The sequence below is a fragment of the Pipra filicauda genome, unplaced genomic scaffold, assembly GCF_003945595.2.
Source record: "Pipra filicauda isolate LSUMZ 115617 unplaced genomic scaffold, ASM394559v2 scaffold176_size3548034_pilon, whole genome shotgun sequence".
NCBI classification, from domain to species: Eukaryota; Metazoa; Chordata; class Aves; order Passeriformes; family Pipridae; genus Pipra; species Pipra filicauda.
In genome coordinates, this window is record NW_024104283.1 from 3,083,926 (window position 1) to 3,106,269 (window position 22,344).

The 22,344-nt window shown below is 36.4% G+C and overlaps 1 protein-coding gene across 1 annotated transcript in view; it reads left to right on the forward strand.

Moving 5' to 3' along the window:
• SLC16A10 (solute carrier family 16 member 10) overlaps positions 1 to 21,152 on the forward strand; it is a 65,806-nt gene extending 44,654 nt beyond the window's left edge. Inside the window, exons 4-6 of the mRNA XM_027742122.2 lie at positions 12,887 to 13,030; positions 14,502 to 14,730; positions 15,836 to 21,152. Coding sequence (XP_027597923.1) covers positions 12,887 to 13,030; positions 14,502 to 14,730; positions 15,836 to 16,071 — 609 coding nt within the window. The 3' untranslated portion in view covers positions 16,072 to 21,152. The remainder of the gene's footprint in view (positions 1 to 12,886; positions 13,031 to 14,501; positions 14,731 to 15,835) is intronic.
• Positions 21,153 to 22,344: the final 1,192 nt, after the last annotated feature.

A 22,344-nucleotide genomic window follows, 5' to 3' on the forward strand; every position in this document is an offset into this window, starting at 1 on the left:
AAATAGTTATTATTCCTCTCAATTTTAAAATCAGTCTAAACTGCAGTGATTGAGAGTGGGGTTTTTTTGATGACCCTCTAAAATAGGCAAATTTTTTGATGACCCTCTAAGATAGACAAAGAAAATCCTAGTTTAGTCCATTCAAGTTTAAATAGTGAGTTCACAACAGCACTCTGTCAGATCAGGTGAAAACACTTTCCAAGTGTTTTTAGTAAGGACTATCTTACAAGGAAATTATTAAGTACATTTGAAAGAAAGCGTACCTACTCTCTGTGTCACTTGTCCTGTGCTTGTTTTGATAATAAATAGAGAACTTCTGTTTTTCAGCAGTCAGTCTGATGTTGAAGGGTTTAGTGTTGTTCTTTTACCCTTAGAAAATATTTACTTAATCAGAATCATGCATCCTTAATTCTTATGAGCTTGTTAGGTCAATTCCATTAAACTTTGATACAAAGTCACGTGCCAGGTAGCTTAAAAGATATGTTGTTGCTTTTTGTACTTTATTTAGCCACATTGAAAAGAAATACCGCTTAAAAAGAAATACTGTTGCTGCCTAGTCTTTTCTAAGCAGTGGCCAAGGTCACTACCAAGTTTCAGTATGCGTTTAGGACAATATTGATTATGACACACTTTCAAAAGAAGGGGCTGAGTATTGTGTTTTGTTTTTAATGCAGTGTTTCAGTCCTGTAGTAATTTGTCTTGGGACAAATATAGTTTAATTTAGCAGTTACTTTTATTAAATGCCTCTTGCTAATGGTAGGCCCTGCCTTATTTATAGTGTCTTACACCTTGCAGGATGAAAAACTGAATTTAACAACTGAATAGTTGAACAAAATATTGCATATATTTCTTATGTGTTTTACTTTTTTTAAAAAAAGCAGCTAGATTGTAGATAATGCAATAGAAATATGTATTGATAAAGTTTACCTTTCTGTGTTGAAATATTTTTTAGCAAAGGAAATACTCTTAAAGAATTACTAGATATATTTGAAAATTAGGCTTGCTGTTCAGATATGGCTACAGGCTTGTATACAAAGCTACTAATGAATTGATATGCAATGTGGAAGTTACCATGACGCTGACTGTACTTTTAAAACTTCAGAATAGCTCAAGAAAAATATTTCAGTATTTTGCACCTTGCTTTGCTGCCCATTTCTTAATTTACTGAGTAAATCTGACTTCTCCTTTTGATGCTTATCCACGATCATATTCCATGATGGGTGCATCCTTGTATATGTAGAGATTTTTGGTAAGCAGTAGCTATGTGGAGTGTATGTGTTCTGTGTCTGTTTGCTTCATGTTTAAGATATGAAAAAATGGTGTGTATCTGGCCATTTTTTCCAACAACTTTCTTGGGAGAATCTGTCTTGGGAGGGAGATAAGTACTGGATTTAATGTCCTCTGTAGATTATACTGAAGATCCAGTGTCTCATTGCTTCACTGAAATCTGCGTTGCCAGGAATAAGTTCAGCTGGAACTCCAAGGAACAGGGAAGTGAGACTGGACTGCAGACAATGCTTGGAAAAAAAATGTTGCCACTGAGAAACAGAGCATCACCTTGGACTCTGCTCTAAGATTCTCATAAACTGTATTGGGAAAGAAAATGCACCTCAGAATGAAAAGTAAAGATGCTTCCAAGCATTTTTATTCATGGGAGAGGCATGATGCTATTTGGAATCTCTGTAGAGTACATGTTAGTCATAAGAACTTCTTGATGTATATAAACAAACTCACTTTCTTGGCTGCATTGCAAAATATTAATCTGTCCCCTGGGTGGCTTAACCTGTCTCCAGATCTTCTGTGTTTTTTACTTTAGAGTTGCTGAGTCTAGTGCTGTGCCCACATAGTCTGTCCTTGGACAAAAAGATAGTGCTGTGTACTGGTCTGTTACTTATCTTTTGCTGGAAAATCCATTTTTTCCCCCACGTTCTTTAGATAAAAGTAGTCTTTTTCACTTTAGAAATATAAAAATTAACAGGAGGACTTGCTGATATGGATTACAGATGACACAGACTTCTGTTGCCAGATTTCATTCCCCCACGCTTCTGGTCTGTAGTGTAAGTTCTGTGCCTCTGCGTGATTTAACTGTTCTACAACTACTTTATCACCTTGGACTACCTTCTTAAATTGAACCAGGATGACTTGACCTTCAGCTCTGTTCTTTACAAGCCAGCTATTTTGACTTTTCCCAAATCTTCATTCGCAAAGCCTAGCCATGAATTTTGACTTTTATCTGCCCATTTCTCACTCTGTATCAGTGATGTGTCTTGTTTTTGTTAATAAGAGATCAGACTCTGCTGTGAAAATTCAGTGTTTGAATCTTTGCCCCCAAGAATATGTGCCAATAAAAACTGTTGACTTGTGCAATCAACTTGGAGAAATGAACAGCTGAGTTCTTGGAAGATCCTCTGTAGCCACAGTTTTCCTAGGAATTTATCTGAAATTCTTGCTCTATAATTTGAAAATTGTATTCACTTCCATATACTCTGGAAATTTATGAGAGGCCTTACTTATTCAGGACAAAACATTCTCTCTATTCTGCCAATACACAAAAATTGACATTTTCCACTTGTGAATTGCACCCTCCCCAAGCAAAAGTATCGGGTCACTTGGAGGAATTACACAGGAAAGTATGAAGGGGGTATAGAAACCACCTAAGATTCTTGAACCACATTTGAGCTCTGCTGTATCAGGATAAGCTATGATAGTCAGGATGAATCTCACTGCAATAGTTCTGCCTGACAAGACCCTAGTCATCATCTATAACACTGCTTGCAAATATATTTGTAACTCTTCAAGCCTCCCCTACTGACATCGTGTTCCCTAAGTATTGTCAGATGTGATATCTCTAAATTAGACTCTTCATTTGAGAAACCAGTGTTTCAGTTGCTGTCCTTGTAAGAGGGGTCATCTCTACAAAGACAGTGGCAGTTGCTCTGTGTCCTTTGCAGTGGGAGAATTGCTCAAGGAGCCATAGGAGAATGGAGTTCTATACCTTGCAATAAGCGAAGCTGGTCAGGTTGTGCATTCTATGTGTACAGTCCTAGTCCTGCACCTCTCTTCTCCCTTTAATTCCTATGCCCCTGGATTCCACAGTGGAGACAAACAGAAGCACAGGGATAAATGCTGTCCTTTATGTCTGTGTGCAGAGCATGGTGAAAAGTCTGTATGGACTCTGTTAACCAAAAATCTCTAAACTTCACCGTGGATATGCAGATTTTATAAGTTAAAGTGCATACACATAACAGCTCTTAAAGAAATTCAGTTCTTGTAAGGTAAGTACTGTCTGTGTTTTGTGAACCACCTGTATTGTGTCATAAATTTGCTACTTTTAGAATGTTATGTAAAGTAATGCTTAATATCTAATTGGTGTGTTGCAATATTTTTTCCTGAAACTGGAAAATTCAGTGTCCATCACTACATTCACTTGCTTTTATGGGCTGCTGTTCAAGAATTCTCATTTCTTCACATCTACATCAGTCATTTGTCTGAGGTCTACTACATCTTTTATTTCCCAGAATCTGCTGTTAGTCTGTTTTGTAGTGGTAGGACAGTATCTCTTAAATTATGTCCAGTACTAACAGATAACTGTGTGTCAAACAGATATTTCTCTGTACTGTAGGTATAGCTGTCAATTTTAGCACTATTACCTTTCTCATCCACTTTATCATATTTCTGTCTCCAATGGAAGACTAACAAGGCTCTGGTTTTGTAAAGGTCCAATGTAATTATTAAGCAGATACCTCTGAGACCCAAAGTCTTCAGTGGCTCCCCATGCTTTACTTGCTTTTCTAATCTTTGCATTTATCTCCCTTCAGATCTCAACATCTGCTGCAGTTTGACTGCCCAGGTTAGTGAAATTTTCCCCCTTTATCCACTTCTGTAATTATCCTGTGCACCCATTTCTTTTTCAGTATTCCTCGATGTTGACCTGGCAGTATTTATTCTTGGTTAGATTGCCCACTTTGGACAGTGGGGGTGGGGGTGGGAGAAAGAATTAAATTAATTCCTATTTTATCCTTGTGATTGTTATGACAGTGTATTTAAGCTATGCTTTTCAAATAAGTACTGGAGATGAATAAAAAATATATAGTTTCAGAAAGAATAGAAATGGAAAAGAATAAAACTGATATTTTCTGATTTTTTGAGAAGTAAACGTAAATGAAAGTTTAAAAAAAATAGATTGCAGGTATACTCGTGTAGAAATTAAAAGGATAAGAGGAAAGGAGTCTTCCTCAGGTCTGGAATGCTGGCAGATTGAAAGGTCTGAGTTACATTGTGATTTCCTTTGTATCAATCTCTAACGCCGCATTAGTTATTGTACTACGACATAATACAAACCATTCTAATAGCAGATAGAGCATATAAGTCAGAGTAAATTGTGTGGTTTTTTTTTTTTAATGCTATTTTAATGGTAGACTCGGCATCTTAGTTTTGAACGTTTGAAGCATTTTGACCTGAACTAAACTCTTCAAACTCCACAAGTGCCCAGAAGCCTGAGATCACAACTGATGTTTTTTCCTTGCTACCCTCCTACAAAGTAGCCAAATACCTTCAGTCATATACAGACCAGCTTTTGTGTCCAGTTTCTGCTCCAAGAAGAGCTTCGTAGAAACCTTCTTTGCTTTTTAAATCCTGTTCAGATCTGTGAATTTTTTAGTATGTGTTTTGATTCTTCCTTTGAGAAAATCTCAGAACCTAACTCTTTCTATTTGATTGCCAGTAATTGTCAGGCTGTGAGCTATTTTTCACATTCTTTTCTGATGATTGAGTTAAAATTTGTCATTACTTCTGAGCAGAATATTTCCTAGGAAAGGAGAGAGGTGGTTTTGGATTAGTCCAGGTGGGAAAAAAACCCAGAGCATAAATATCTGTATCCTGATGATTGAGTTAAAATTAGTCATTACTTCTGAGCACAGTATTTCCTAGGGAAAGGGAGAGGTGGGTTTGGATTGCTTCAGGCAGAAGAAAAAAAGGGAAAAGAAATGTTTGTATCCTGAGTAAGGACTGTATCTCTATGAGGAGGAGAGGCTATCATCATCTTTTTGTTGTGTTTTAAATGAAAATTTGACTACTTGATTCAATTTCTCAGATCCTGGTCTGGTAGATACTTGCCAGTGTATTTGGGACTTGCAAGTGGAATTGAAACCCTTGTGAGAGCTTTCTTCTGTTTCCCAGTAGAATAAATAAGGTATTTCACTCAGGTCTGTGAAAGCTGAGGTGATTATGGCGATGTACACAAGTAGATTTCTAATACTGAAGTGTCACGGATGCCCTGGTGGCTGAATAGAGGTTTGAGAATCAGTTTTGATCTTACTCACTCCTTAAACTTCTGTGTTTAAGGAGTCTGTCTAGTCCTGAGAGACATAATAAAAGCAGCACAAATTCTGTTGTAGAGTCAACCTCTCTTAGGACATGACAATAGCATTGTAGCATGTAGGCAGATAATGAATCCTTAGTTTACTAACCAGTTGACTCTAAGTTGCTTACTGTGTTGTTCTTCAAGATAGGCAAAAAGTAAAATCTTTATATTTGTAATTTTTAAAGGGGCTACTCTAAGAAGCTGCCTTTTGACAATCTTGTCTGGTAATCTTATTGTTAATTCTACTGGTGAGCTGAAAAATTTACTTGAGGTAGCAGCACTCTTCTGTAAAATGAAAACCTGTCCTTTTGTAAAAGCTGTTTGTTCCTGGCTAATTACTTTTACTGATGCAAATAAATACTTATTTTCATTCTGATCTTAGTCTAGCTTCCATTGTTTCTCTTTGCCATTGTCACCTTCCTGTCTGAGTAGTTACAGAAGAACTCTACTGGTAAATTTTTTAGTCTGGCAGATTCCAGAGATCTTGAATCAGTCTCATAGCTGTCTTTCAGAACATCTTTTAAGCTGAGGGATACTCTTCTCACTTGACTTGAGGATTTTAGTTTGACTGACTAGTCCTTATGGTCCAAGAAGCTGCTCCACAGAGCAATTTGGAGCATTGGAATCAGGCTTCCAAATTACCTCTCAAAGAATTTTTTTTTTTATCAGTTTGGAAAGCTAGCTGTCTAAGAAAAACACCTTAAGTTAAGAAGTGAGAAGACATCCTTTTTGTGAAATGTAAATGCTGTAGCTAACACGATATTGTAATAAAGGTCTTGCTTCTCGTAGTGGTGTGTTAGCAGTTCTCTTTTCCTACTTACTATGTCATTTAGTTGGTCAGTACAGTCCCATTTGTCTTCCCATATATTCAGTTGTAAATTTACCTTCAGTGTTGCTGAACTGAACTGTCAGAAGCTAAATGTATACTTTCTGTAAAATCTATGTAATATTTCCAGTGATGTCTAATATAGGCAAAAATAAGGAAAGAAATTGGGTACTTAACTGAAGTAACTGTAACTACTAATAGATCTTGGTTTAAGAAAATCACTTTTGTTAAGTTGTCTTTCCATTTCTTTCTGCACAAATAGTATATGCTGCTATATTCATCTTCTCAAGGTTTATTATTGTTATTTTTAAGCTGGAGTGTTGAAGTCTGACCATATTTGTTTGAAAGTCAAGGCCAAAGCATTATCATCCCTAAAGTGAATAGTACAATAGGAATTTTTTTTTTTTTTTTAGAGTTGAGGAAGACTAAACTGGATGTGAAGCAGCAGACTTGTATTAAAATTTTACTGAAGTATGCTAAATAAAATTAATCCATACTATAAGCTTTTAATTTAATATTATAAAGGGGATGGAGTTGCTATATTAGGTTTTAGTTGCTTCACTTGTATTAGCTACTTTGAGAATCCATCTTAAATGGTGTTTAAAACAATTAGCCAAAAAGTGTGTGTTTTTTTTTTTTTTAAGAAGTCCAGTACATACAATATTAATCATCAGTGGTTAATGAAATATATTCTTGTTTTTTTGGGTGTTTGTGTAGGATATCTTGATCCATAGTTTTGATATTCCATAATTTCATAATCGTAGAATGTCATGTAATGTGCTCACTTTTAATTACGTAAATTGTAAACTGATAACACTATATCACATTAGTAAATACCACAATGATTTGAAAATAATTACTTAGCTCTTTAGGAGTGTAACGTAAGTAATGATGTCAGGAAATTGCTTCCTCCAGTCATAAGGTTACTTTTTATCAAAGATACAGCAATGTTTTACCAATCTAGAGCTAAACAAAGATTTTTTAAGTTTTAACACTCAATAAGTATGCATTTGTGACTATTCTAAGACATCCATCAAATCACTCCAGGAATCATAGAAAATAAGACTGGAGGTATGCCAGTACTTCATCCAATTTACTCAATTTTTTTTGAGTACAGATTTGGTGTAGGACCTTTTTTAATATTTCTTTTTAAAAATCTTTTTTCACAGGTCATAGTTGTCAAATTTCTGCTTATTGCCAGGTCTTTTGTATTCTGTACACATGGTCCATGTCTTTAATAATGAGTAATGGACAAAACAGGACATAAAATCTCAGCTGAGCCCTTACTGGTACTGAGCAGTATGTGAAGGTCACATCATGTAATAAATTCATGTCTTTTATTACTTTTGTAATATGACATTATTGGAACATGCTGAAGTTTTAATCTGCTAAAACTTTAGTTTCCTTTCTAAAGAGCTGTTGCCAGAGCATTCTTCCATCTTGTATTCATGCACCTGATTTTTTTGCCTCAGTGTTTTTTCAATATAGTTTAATTTCCATAAAAACATTATGAATTAATAACTAATTTCACATTATTGACTGAGGTGCCAGTTTGCCAAGATCACTTTGAATTCCAGTCTTTTTCTTTACAGTGCCTGCCATATTCATAATTTGATGTAATTTGCAGATTTAAAAGTATATTATCTATTTCACTGTCCATATAATTAACAGAAATGTTAAATAGCAATACATTGGGGAAGATTTTGGTTGTGCCTTCTTTGGCATATTCAGTTTTGCAGTGAATCGCTATTTTGAAATAGCCTTTCCAAACATTTGAACATTCATCTTTACAATTGTTTCATTTAAGACATGTATTCCAAACTGGCTCATAAGAATTATGTTTGAGAGAATTCCTAAATGCTGGCCAAAGTCAAGATTTGTTACATCTGCCCTTACCCCTGTAGGCAAGGTTTGCTACCCACCACGTAATAGAGAGAAATTAGAGTTGTTTGGGTTTTTTCCCCACAAATCTGTGTTGATCCTTAGATTGTGATGTTGCCTGCTAGATGTTTACAAATAGTTCTGGTTTTGTTTCCTTTTCTGCTGTTATTCTGGAAATTCAAGTTAATGTGATTGACCTGTAACTCTCTAGGACTTGCTGATAGTAGCTAATTTTGGACATAGTGGCTAGTTGAGTTTTGAGAGTAGAATAAGCCCTGAAACACTGTTTTAGGCCACAAGAAACAGATAGAACTGAGACTCTAAATTATGGATTGTAATCACAAATGATAATTTTAAAAAATACTTTAAAAGAGTAAGTTATCCAACAGTTTAACTCTCATCCCTTGTGTATGTTACAGTTCAGTTCTTGCAGATCCCTGGCTTTATTCCTTGTTCTTGTTCTCAGTCACTGCGAGCTTCCTCAGATATGTGTGTGCCTTATCTGTCTTGCTGCTGACACCCAAGCCACACCAATCCACCAGTGTGCTTGTGCCCATTTCTTTATACTGTCTCTTGTGGCTCCACCCTTACGAGAAAGGGAGCACCTAGGATTGATAGAAGGTCATGTTCAAAAGGAACAAAACAAGTGAGAGGGTCTGCAAAAGTTTACAAAGTCTTATTAGTAAATTACACACTTGGCATGGAAATTGGTATGTTAGTCTCTGATCTCCTAGATAAACACATGGCAGTGAGTTTTGGATAAAGTGAAAAAGAGAGATGAATTAAAGAGTGTGAGAAAGGAAAGAAGGAAGAAAGAAACAAACCCCCAGTCAGTCCTGGATCCAGTGTCAATCAATCCAGGTGATAGGGATGTCCAGGGTTTTGGGGGCACTGCATGGACTTGATAGGGGTACGTCTCTCTGCCCTGGAGATTTCTCATTTTCTATGCAAATTAGTTGCTTATCATGTGCAGCCTGTTCTTTTAGACCTTTCTGGAGATGGATCAGAGGGATTCTGATGTCTTTAGTCTTGCTTTTTCCCTACAGTCCATGCTTGCTTCTCAGCCTCATTCCGGTGCGCTGCACCGTTATGCTTATCTCTTAGAGCTAGAACAAGGACATTTGTCCTGGAAAAGTGCTGCCCTCCCTCCATATGGCCCCCTTCTCCAGCCACATCCTGTTCTTTCTCACAGTGTGTTATTACCAACAATCCTTGGCTGTTACTGATTGGTTCCAGAGCTATGTGGCTATCGGTGTTTGAGACATACACATTAGCCCCCTTATCATCTAGGCCTCTACACCCTTTCAGCTCTTTCAGGAAACTTAATTTGGAGCAGTTAGGAATAGTATCTCCAATATATGAATGGTACCAGCAGTACCCCATAAGCATTTGCTTTTTTCCTTACACTTGTCTTGAATGAAAGTGTCAGACGTAGGGACTTGAATCAGTCCCTACTGAGCGCATTAAACCCACTATTTTCTTCAGAGTTTTCTAGGTTATATGTTGCTGTTGAGCATCTCTTTCGGTGAGAAAGACTGTATTATATTTAGCCTACTAAGGCTGTGCTTCATTGGGAATCCTCAAAATGGAATATACATGGGAAGAAAACAGTTGACAGAGAAAGAGTTGTTTCTTGCTAGCTCATAACCGCTTCTGTGGATTCAAGTTCTTTGTGTTTGGAAAAAAAAGAGCTACAGCTCTGCTCAGATTGCTGTCTTTGATTTACTGCGTGAATATAGCTGAATTGTATGTGCAGTGAAGGGAAGGTCTTGGCAAAATCTGGTCTTAGTTGGATGGAGAGAGGTTAACCAAGACTATAAATCTTAAAGCATTGCAGCCATGTGTAGTGGCTAATATTTCTTCTAGTCTCATTCTAACAGTAATGAGAATTTGGGCAATGAGATCTGTGCATGTTACCCTGATGATAGAGAGCACAGGTAGAATGCTGGTGCCAGGGATGCATTCAGTTATGTTCTTCACTGTCTATGTCTTGATTTGGAAAACTGGATTGTATGAAGTTAAATTCTAGCTTTAAAAACAAAGAAGCTGTGCTAGTCTGGGATGTAATTTTGCCTGAGCCAACTAGGTCTTTTCTACGTGTGGAAAAATCAGACCTGCGATTCAGCAATGAAGAGCCAACCACATTACTGAGAAGCAGCAGAACCCATAGGAAAATGCTTCGGAAATGCTTTGTATGCCTGGGTCCCCATTTAACTGTGGTATCTATACTGCCTAAAGTATCTATACTGCCTAAAGAGTCATACAATTACAACTTGTATAATTCTGCAATGACAGGAACGTTAATACATGAAATGCTGCCTGAGAAGGTTCACAAGCAATTGCTCATCATGGGATTTTTGAGTAGTTCTAGCAGCTAAATCTGCGGAAATCTGAATCTTGTTTGAGCTACTTCATCATAAAGATATTTAACCTATAGTTAATAAGTGTCTCTAAGTCCTTAAAGAGTTAGCACTTACAGTAGTGAATTAATCCTGAATCACTGTATTTCCAGACATTTAGTTAATACTGCTGTTGATTAAAGTTTACCTAGTGACTGCATTGCTGAAGGCTGAATATGCTGTTAAGAATCTGAGGATGAGACCAGGTTGCTCAGGGCTTTGTGCACTTGGACCTGAAAAACCTCCAAGGAAGGAGACTGAACAAGCTCTATGGGCAGACTGTGCTACTGCCCTCCTGTGGGAGAAGTTTCTCCTTACATCTAGTTAGAAGCTTTCTTTAAGGTTATGATGTACTTAAAAACAGTGAAAGCTGGAAAAAAAAAAAGCTAATTCAGATATTTGAAGTTTGAGATGAGTAGTGGTTTTTTTCCTGATTAAGGAGTTGATTGAATCCAGTATTTTTCCCCATTGATCTAAGAGGACAGCATTTCACCCTGCGTGCTGCTTTGAGAAACCCAGTTACTGAGTTGCAGGTGCAGGGTTAAAAGTTATCTAGATGTGGAGCTTTATCTTACCTCTTGAAAAGTCTCTAGGGAGCAGATGAATCAGGCCTGCTAATTAAACAAGCTAGAGGCTGCAAACACATGGAAGTGGAACAGGTGACAAGAATAGCATAAAACACCTTGGCTTCTCTTGCCAGCTGGGCCAGCCTGCAGGTGTTGACAGGCACGTGAAGGTAGAGGTGGAAAAACTGTCAGCTTTTCTTCTTCTTACCTTTGATGGAAAGGGAATAAAAAGAACAGCTTATCTTTTATGTTTAAATATCATTCCAGATGAAAAATTTCATCAGATTCTGTTCCCAAGTGTGTCTCAAAAAGCAAAGAGAAGAATAAACTTAAAAAATAGAAAGAGCATGCATCTGTCTTCAATTTAACTTAGAGGGAATTTTTAAAAACCAAACCAAACCCACTAACCCTTATTTTTTTTTCCCTTTCTTACAAAATCAGTTATATGGGACAAATTAATATTGGATTTAATAGGCTTTCTGTGCCCAATAGATTTTATACTTAAGAAAATTACTATCACTAGCAAATCCTGTTTATGTTGGAAAAAAAGGCACTGCTTGTATACTAACATTCTTGCCAGAAAAGAATCTAGACTATTTTGCTTTAGAAGTGTTTACTAAAATGGAACTTTTAAATTTTATAGATAGGAAATTAAGGGTTCACTTGTTTGAAGTTTTATCACGTACTCAGATTTAATAATAAGTTGGTGTGCAGCTTTTACTATCTGGGTCCGTCAGCCTCTGGTTACCTTGTTTCTCAAATGTTTTTACTACATCTTTACTTAAAATCTGTTTCTTCTCTTTGCTCTTTCACACTTCTGAGTCTTTACTTTCTTGTTCAGAACTACTTATGAGCACAGAGTTTGCAGGGCTGTGCAAATGACTTCTACATCTTCTAATGCCCCCTTTGGCATATTTGGTATTGGCAAATGTGTTTCAAAAGGTAATAGTGCAAAAAAATCTTCCCTGTGGGTAATTTCTGGTCTTTAAGGTTGATTTAAAAACCACAAACACACAAACAAACATAATCCACTGTGGAACCAGGGAGGCTATAAAAAATCCATCAAGCCATGGTAATATTTTTTTTTTAACAACTTTAAAGTTGTAATGACTGATACAGGGGTCAGGACCATTGATCAGTTACCTTAGTTCTTTAGGTTGAAGTGGCTGATAATTCATTCTTCCAGGCTGCCTTGTTTGTCGCTGCTGTAGCTGTACCCTCTTGAGGAAGTGCTTGCTGTAGTGTTTGGCGTTGCAAGTGGTTCCTGCTCCTCTGCCTCCTTGCCCCTGAACATCATAGTGGTGGTTGTGGATGTCAGGATGAGGCATTCTGGAGGGCCTCTTCTACTTGCATTGTCTGGTTTCTTACTTGCATTGTCTGGTCTCCAGCTCTCTGCTTCTTGCTCCTGCCCTGAGCTGTGTTGCAAGTTTGGTGGCCTGTGTCTCTGTCTTACTGCACAGAGCGGAATTGCAGTGATTCCAATTAATCACTCAGTACCTTCACACCTCTGAGTCTGCCCTGGCCAGGGAAGCAGCCAGTTTCAGTCAGCCCTTGTGGATTCTATGTTACATTATAAATATGACTAGTAAATTAAGAGTGGCTGGGGAGAACTGTTCTAAGATCGATCTCTCTCTCTCTCTCTCTCTCTCTCTCTCTTTTTTTTTTTTTTTTTTGGTATTAGACAGAGCCTACCTGTTCTAAAATCTGTAAAAGCAGAGTAATGTAGATGACCATTTGTAGCTGAATTTGTAAATCTGAGATTGACAGATTAACTTCTATTTAACTCAAGTTTTCCAAGGTCTATCTTTTAATTCTAAAGCAAATTTATTTTCTCAACCTTCTTTTTAAACAGATGAATCATGTAAAAGACAGATTTGGTGACAGTGTGCCAGAAGAAGTCCTTCTGCTGTGTCTGGGCATTACTTCAGGAGTTGGCAGGTTGATCTTTGGCAGAGTTGCTGATTATATTCCTGGTGCAAAAAAAATTTATTTACAGGTATGTTTTTGTTATTTCTATATTCCTTCAGAACTGTGTATTCTGAAGGCTTTGGTTTCAGGTACTGCTAATAAGTAAGCAGAGCTAACTGATTGGAAATTCAAATTTGAAAACTTTCAAAACTCTGGGAAATTCAGTGTATGGTGTTTGATACTAGGAGTCTTTGGTGCAAAGTTTATGAATATGACTTTTATTTTTAATGCTAAGAAAATGTCTATTTGCTGCTTACTGTTTTCAGCTGGGAATGGAAGAAATTACAAATCATTAGCATGTGAGTGAGAAGCTCTGGAGATTCTCTAGATTCTACTTTCTCTGTTTTATCCCATGATTTCATAATGGTTGCAGAAAGGTTAATTTTTTTCCACATGTTCCTCTATTAAGGATTTTGGATCTCTTTTCTTGATCTTTGATAGGTGCTGATTTGGTGTTAAGTATGTTCTGAGTATAGTACGCAGTGGTATGGCCGTGGGAACATAAGAGGTGCTTAATCGAGGAGATTTTGCAGAAGGAGTCACAGCTTTGAGAAATGCTGAAGCTTGGGGATGAAGGAGGATATACACTTCTTTCCCTCCACACTTATAAACGATATTTTTTTAAGGCAGAATGTGGGATTTTGGAAAAGCTTTAGTCCACTTGCCTGTTGGCAACTGCGAGGTGTTCTCCATTTGGTCTTTTAAAATGAATAGCAAGGGAGGCATCTAGTGGATGTTGTCTGCACTGCATTATGGAAAACAAAAATTCTTAGGAAATAATTACCTTCCTGGAGTATTCGGTGTCATAGAAAAACTTAGATTTCCTGATGTGTTTGGGACATTGATTTCCTATGCTGACATATGGATGGTCCACAGGCAAAACTATTACCTTTTTTATTTTCTTTTTAATTCTGCTTTATTTTGCTGAAAGACAGTTTTATTCCTTTAGTCTAAAACAAATAAATAATCTAAGGTTATATTAGAAAATCTTTGTAAGTATGCATGACTACAGCAGTACACTTTTTTTGTGGAAAAATTGTAATGGTTTCACTTCTATTGAATATAAGCATCCTGAAGTAATCATTCACAATACTGATATTTTTACTTAAATTACAATAGTGAGGAGTCTAATTACAGTGTTTCAGCTATAATAAACTTTTGATATTTCTGTGACTTTCATTTGTGGAAAGAGCTGGGAACAACTTCTCAAAAAATTTTGGTGCATGAGAAATGACCTTACAGAGTCACTGCAGGATAGTTGATTACAAATGCATTTTCAAAGCTTGCGAAATGGGTAGTGGAATTTCTTTGCCTGTCATGAGTTATATATTTGTTTTATCTTGGTATGTAACCTCTGATGGTGGTAATCCGTGTATGTATTTTAAAGCAAATACAGGCAGATAATTTAATTCACTACAAATGCAAGGAAGCTTGTCTGTCCCTAATATTTGTGAATTTGGTGCAATGTGTTTTTAAATCTCTTCCTTGGTCATGTTTAGGTGGCCTCATTCTTCTTTATTGGCTTGATGTCTATGATGATTCCACTGTGCCATGTCTTTGGAGCTCTCATAGCCGTGTGTCTCTTCATGGGCCTATTTGATGGATGCTTCATTTGCATTATGGCTCCTATTGCCTTTGAGCTTGTTGGGGCTCAGGATGTCTCCCAGGCTATAGGATTTCTACTAGGACTCATGTCAGTCCCTATGACAGTTGGACCACCCATTGCAGGTGAGTATAATGTTCTGTGGCTGTAAATATGTTTCTATGCTTGCGTGACTTTTTGGCCATGTTTTCCATTCCTACATCGTATGCAGTGCACTGACATTGTAGGTTTTCTTGGTACATTCTTGAGAAGATGTGGTGAATTTAACTGCTGTGCATTGATTATTAGTTTACTGCACTCTTCAAAGTTTGATCGATCTTTTTCATTAAGTATGCAGATGTAAAACATTTCTCAAAAGAAAGGTAAGTTTCCAGTTGGATTTAGGACCTGACATTTTCCATGCTATTGAAGTGACAGCCTATAGGTTGCCTGTATTAGAGTAGGACTCCAGATTAGAATCCGAAAATTAACTGGATTCCAAAATGAGCTTTATTCATTCTTTGATGAGAGACTGTTTGATGAAATAAAGGTTTTGAAGCTGAATACTAGAAGTTCTTTGGGAGATATAAATAGCTAAAGCTGTGTTCCTTACCGCTGATGGTTTTCAATGCTAATTTACTCTGAGATCTGGTGAGTTCTACTGAAAGGTAAGTTGTAACTGAACTATGCAGCATTATAAAGGACAACATTTTAAAGCTAGAACGCCATAGACTAGGTACTTCCTGATCTGGATATACTGTCACAGCTATTAATACTTAAATAGAATTTGACTAATGGGAGGAATTTGGAGAGAGCAATTAGAGTGAATTATTGGCAAACATGCTTTTTAATAAGAGGCTACTAGGAATGCAATATATGCAGTATATTGAGAATAAGAGGAAGAGGCACATTTAATAGAAGCAACTGTAACTAAAAGAGGGATAATTTCTCCAAGTCATGGCAAGATATAAGTGCTGGAGAAGCTCAAATGAGCAACTTTCAAATAGGAAAAATTGTACTTGTTTTTGATGGGTGATAGTTAAGCAGTCGAGGGGTGATATACTCTGAGCTCTTCATTACTACTTTCAAATCAACTCTGAAATACCTTTCTACCTATATGTACATGTATATTTGGCCATCAGGTTGTCAGTGGTTATAATCTGTGCCAGCTCTCAGGTTTCTGAATCCAAGACGTGTTTGTAGATTCCTGAGGCCCCTTTATTTATGAGTGGTTATTTCCTGTCTTTCCAGGCTTGCTGCGTGATAAGCTGGGCACCTATGATGTAGCATTTTACCTGGCTGGAGTCCCTCCCCTCATTGGCGGGGCTATTTTATGTTGCATCCCCTGGATCCATGAACAGCAGAAGTTAAAAGAAAGAGCAAAACCTGTTGATGGAGAAACTACTGAGAAAATGCTGGAAAATGAAAGCACTTTGGTGTCAAACACAACAGAAAAGCTAGTCAGAGAACTGGAATCTGGCATTTGATGTTTTCTTTTCCCTATACCATCCTGACCTCTACTGAAGTTTGATTTCTACTTTTTGGCTGAAGATATTATACTACACTGAAGAAGTCTTGAACTATTGCTCAAATTGCAAAACTGTTACAAGAATCTTTTATACCATTGAACTTTCTTGATGAGTCGTTGAATTTGATCTCAAGCCACATTTTCAAGGTATTTGAAGTTTTGTAGCTTTTAGTGTGTATGTGTGTAGTGATTCTGTGTGTGAAGAGAATATTTTTCTAATCCATCAGAACCGATTTCTGGAAATGTGAGAGCTGTTTTTGGTTCACTGACCCAGGATTCTTCAATCAGGTCTATGGCCCATCCAATGCAGGCACACCCATGGGTGTTTATACTGGATAATGTAGTAGCTCTTATGACTGATTTGTTTTTTGAAGTTTCTCATGCTGTTTACAGTCTTTTATAATTCTATATCATGAACATGAATATGCATATTTTTGATTCCCTAAACTCTTGATGAAATGATTTTTCATTAGAAAACTAAATTATTAAACATCTTTTTTATTTTCTCTAAATACCCCAGCCTGTTTAGTTTGCCAAAACACTCACTTGTGTTTGCATTCACCTTTCACGGTAGCCCAAACAAAGAATGTTCAGGAGGAAATTCTTGGGCTCAAGTTTTGAATATGTACAAACTAAGCTCTGAGTGCGAACATGTTCAGAAGTAAAGCTGCTGAATTATAGACTTTTTTTATTTACTGAAGGCAATACTATTAAGATGCATGTGTATAATTTTTTTTCAGTGAAACCTCAGAGTAGTTGATAGTTTTGAAACTGTAATGACTAATTCTTTGGAGCAGTATTGTGAATTAGACTGAATTTCAAATTATTCTGTTGTACTTGTTAGAGGGTTTTTTTATTCTTAAAAACAAGACAGCTTTAAAAGATACATTCTAAGTGCAATACCAAGTTGTTTTTAATGTGGAAATATACATGAACTATTAAAACGAAGTTCATCAATTAAGGATTTTTGCACTAAGTGAACATGCAGATTGATTACAGGTCTATATAGGTGTGTTCAATTACCTGTAGGATATAGCTCCATATTTTATTCAAATATAAAGAAATGTCTTTGCATGTCCTATTTCTTGCTTAACATCCTAAACATATGGCTCCATTGCTTATGTATTCTTAAGTATTATACACTGTTTGTCAAGCAGGTATTTCTGAAAACCTCTTTTTCTGAAAAATATTTAAAAGCATAACACTTTGAGATGAAAACGCTGCTTTTCAGTTTATCATAAAACACTTCTAAGTGCAGTTCTTATTTGTGGATATGGATCAGCAATCACTGAAATAATTAATAATTCTTTTTTTCAGGTCCATTGAATACCAATAATTTTTGTTTCCTTGTTTAGAACTGTCATAGTGAAGAGTAAATTAAATGTGATCTGGACAAAGTGTATATTTAAGTGCATTTTCTTAATTAGTAACAGTACTTGTTCTTTACACAAACCGTGGAGGCATACTGTTTTTTTGAATTATAGCCTTTATTGTCTTTGCTATTTTCATTATTTTTCCTTCTCCAGTGTTGTTGTAGTAAATTGCTCAGAAAACCCACGTGGGTTTGTGATACAAAACAGCAATACTATTGCATTGAATGTTTACGTCTAGCAATTGATGGAAGTTCTTTAAATATAATATACAGAGCATCCTAATTATTGTAGATGAAACCTCAGACCCTTTTTCTATTGCAGACTTTCAATCCCTACTTTACATGAGTGAGCTCTGAATAATTGAATCTTAAAATATTAGAGGTGTATAGGGAAAAACTTGGAGGTGGGGAAAAAACCCTAAACCAATCTGGAAAACAGAGGTCCCTTCAGGTTCATAGATGCATAGTACTGTTAATTAAAATTACTATGAAATGCTGCCTTCATTACAAAAGTGATGTTAACAGTTGATGTTGCTCTTGTCTGGAGTGTTTCTGTAGAACATGTTATTCAGTATTATTTTCCAGTTGGGCAACGCAAAAAGTGTTGTTGAGTAAATGTGGTAAAAGCCTCTTATTTCCTAATGCTTTGTTATGAAAAATTAATGTTCATCACAGATCTTGCATTTCACGTGTTTTAGTGTTGAGTTTTAAACCAAAAACAAGGCTGCTCTTTATCACTGGTGCAATTTGAAATGATTGTGATCAGATATCTTGATATAATTGTGACATGGTCCCGACTTGCTGCTCTGTATCTCTATAAATTATCTAGCAGAGTATATAAAGTAGTTGTTGTTAGGTTTTAGAAATGACACAGAAATGGTATAACAATAATATGGATTAATTATTGGCATGCCCTTTAAAAATAAAAATCCAAACTCTCACATTTGAGTAACGAAAAGCATTATATTGCTCACAAATACGAAGGACAGCATTTATTAAAAAAAACCCCAAACCAAAAAACCCCAACAAACAAATGACTCCAGGAGGAGGTACAATGAGTGAATAACTGTTTAGGAGTCATTACTATGTCAAAACCAGCTAGTGAGTGGGGTATTAAATGAGAGGGAAGCAGAGTTAAGGATAAGGAAGCTATGCTGGTGTGGTGAGGTGATGTTGGAATAATGAACCTATTTCTAATGCCAGTGCTTGTTTTGCAAGAACGCTAAAATTGGAAAGGCTTCTCAGAGAAGATAAAGTAAATTGATGCAGAAGAATTCTGTTAGCATCTTTTCTGTTAGCTTGTATCTATGGGGGAAATGTCCAATAGAAAATACTCTTTTTTTGGACAAAAGCATAAGGAGTTTGTGTCCTAAAGCTAGATAAGACATAGCTAAAAGTGAAAAAAAAATTCAGATTTTTAGTGGTGAGGCCAACCAATCATTGAGAAACTTACTGAGAAATATACTGAATTCTGTATGCCCTGAGTTTTAAAAATGAGGTTAGCTGTCTCCCTTTAAAAAACCCCAAAAAATCCCAACCCAAACCAACACAGAAAACCCCCAAACAAATAGCTATTTATTACATTGATGAAAATGATTAAATATTGTTGAAATGGTTGCAGTTCTGAAAACTAGGAGAGAAAAGGACTGAATACTCAATTTTATTCTAACTGAATAAATGTAAATAAATTTTTGTAGCAATTTATTTTCAGGTGTGAAAACCTGTTCATGGGAAGCCTTGCTGAACTTACATTTTGATGACTCAGTTCATTCCAGACTTAATTTTGTTGGCTGGTAGATTCTAAAATTAAAATATTAGCTTAATTCAAGAAGACTCTTAAATTATTCTGATGTATCCCTCTCTTGAGAACGGTTCGTAAGAGTACTTTCCATAGACATTGCTCTCTCATCCTATAAACAGAGTAATCATTTTTTTTCCATTGAATGTTCTCAGGGTAAGCTTCAGAAGAAATTCGGTCAAGAGAAGTTCACTTAAAATGGTGATGTGAAATTTCCAGTCCTACTTAATGCTGTAATTAATACACCAGAAATTAGTCTTGAAACCAAGACTAATTTTGAGCAAGGTTTGATTGTCTTCATGTCTGGCTGACACATCTTTTCAGTACATATGAGATCCTTGTAAATCTTAATATAGCTGTTCAGCAAAGAGTCAAATAATGAAAACCCTTCAGGTTATTATTACATCTATGCTATACAACAATATGAAATTATTAATTAATAAAGAAAGTATTGTTGGATTTGCTTTGGCTACAGTAGAAGACCCATACAAGTCTCAAACCAAGACTTCAAATTATAATTAGAATTGTTTTCATCCAGATCTTCTTCTGTTCAGCATTAACATTTTAATTATTTTTCTAAATTTATTTTCAGTGACCATTTATTGCCCCTGAAAATTGTTCTCTCACCTCAAAGATGCATTAGGCATTCTGTGGCCGTTCCTCAGGGTATATTTGGTACCAGAGGTAGACAGCGGACATTTTTCTCCTTTGGTCCTTCACGTCCAATGTCTGGGCATATACATTCCCCCCTGCCCTTCAGAGACACTGGATTGTCAAACTGATGCACACCATATTGGATATGGATAGTACTTTTCAGCCTTCCTTGCATTAAATCTTTGAGTAGCCATAGCCTGGCAGACCAGCCAAGTTTTGGTGAAGAGAGAGGGGTGAGATTGGATCACCTCCCAGGAGCACTGAAGGCAGCTCTTGCATATGCCAGGTGAATGCTTTGATCACAGGCTTGTGATGTAAAAAAAATGGACACTGCCATTGTAAAGAAAAAATGCCCTGCTCGATTCTTTGCATCAGGTAGTACATGCCAAAGGGATGGGAGATGCTTCCTTGCAGCCCCAAAGGGAGTATGTCAGGATGGGAATCAGTGCTACTATTCTTACTATCATTTGTGTAGTTTAGCTTAAGCAGCCGGGCTCTCCCTGTGCTGGCATGGAGCAGCTCCCTGCCTCAGGAGCTCACATGGAGTGGCTCAGCTGTGCCCTCTGAGCAGGGAGCAGAGGTGGTGCCTTGTCTGGGGCCTGGATTGCCCTTCGGAGAGCTGGAAGTGTTACAGAAGCTGGCATCTGAAAGCTTGTGTCAGAAATGACCCTCTGCTATTAAGAGTGTCTGTGTATGTATATATCAATACAATGTATTTTGACCTGGGCATACACAAACTTTCTGCATTTAACTAGAGGAGGTGTAGCACTGGAATGTGAGAGATGGCTGAGGAAAAAGTAATTATTTTCATTGTGTGTTTCACTGTTGACAAGCACAGCACCATTACAGTTCCAGCCGGCCAGTGAGTTTCCAGCCCTGTAAACTTTGGCATATGTTCAGTATGCCCTTTAGAATATATATATTTTATCAACAATCGTAATGTTTTGGAACTGCATATGCTAAGATTAGAGTGATTTTTATACCAAAATGTTTGCTAATATTGATAACACTGACATGTTTAAGTATCTTTATAGACATCTTATTTTGTATGTTGTTTTTGATATTAAAGGATATATGTTTTGCTAGCCTTAACTACTTTCTTTCAAGTTCTGCTTTGTTAAGAGGGTAAGAAATGAATGTCTAATGTTTTTCATGGTGCTAAAATAACTGTGATCAGCCTCAAATTATTCAGAATAAAGATGGTAGTTCTTAAGTGCCCCCTTTGTTACTGCATGCATCATTTTTAGTCTTATTCTCCTGTAAAACCTGTAATTTTTAAAAGTAATTTTATGTTATATTATGATAATTATTGAACTTAGCGTGCAGACTTCTGTCTAAAAGATTTTACATCTTTTGTTACCACTGTGGTCTGAGTGAAATGTCCCCATTTGATCCTAAGTTAATATATGGTGCTACCCATATAATTCTAATTGTACTGACAATCCATTTTAAGATTAATTATTTATAAACCTTTACTTCTTTCTGAAAAAAATTATCTTCTCTTTTCATTCTGGGGCTTAATATCAAACTTACAGAAAGAGATACATTCACAAAAGGCAAAAGTAAAATTGAGGGGGGGGAGAGAAATGGGTAGAATAAGCTTGAATGGTGTTTTAAAAGAATTCCAATTTTTAATATTTTTTTTTCTTATTTTTGCTTCATGAACTGCCAGTGTAATTCAGTAGGGCCTTTGATCATTTACTGGCCTGCTACCAATTTCATTTTGATTTACCTTGGCGGCACGAAGCATGGAGTGTTTCCTCATTGACAACTTAGGTAAATCTCAGGAGTTCATTCACCTTTTCTTTGTAGTAGGGTCAAATATTTAATTTTCTTTAATAAACGTATCTGATGATGTGGAGGAAATATCCCCTTTTCACCTGGGGTTATTCTCTAAGCTGCTTGTAGTTCAAATTTAAATTTGAAAAAGGTGCCCAAAACCTTTATAAGAGCCTGGGTGCTGTTTCCATTTTTACACTCTTGAGGTACAAAGCCTCTTTGTAAGTGTTTAAAACAACAGTGAGGACAAGCCTAGGGAATACATTTCAAATACTGCTGTATCTTTTCTGGGAAGCTGTTTTTATAAAAAGGCAAAATACTAAAACTTAAAAATGCAGTTTGACTTGTATATGACTTTCAGAAAATAAATGCTGATGTTTTATACTTGAAATTGTTTTATCTGGAATTGTCTCTGCTGCTGGACCTATGAACAGAAGCTCAGCAGTGTTCTGCAGATAGCTCAAAGTTCAGACTGCACTCTTGCAAAAGTATTGACACGGCTGTGAACTATCCAGGTTTAAATGTTATCTCTCGTTGTTACTTGTGGCAGCTAAATTTTTTTAATGCATAAATTCCCCCAGGCTACCCGGAACAGGAGTGTACTTGCAACATGCTTGCCAGTGCCAGGA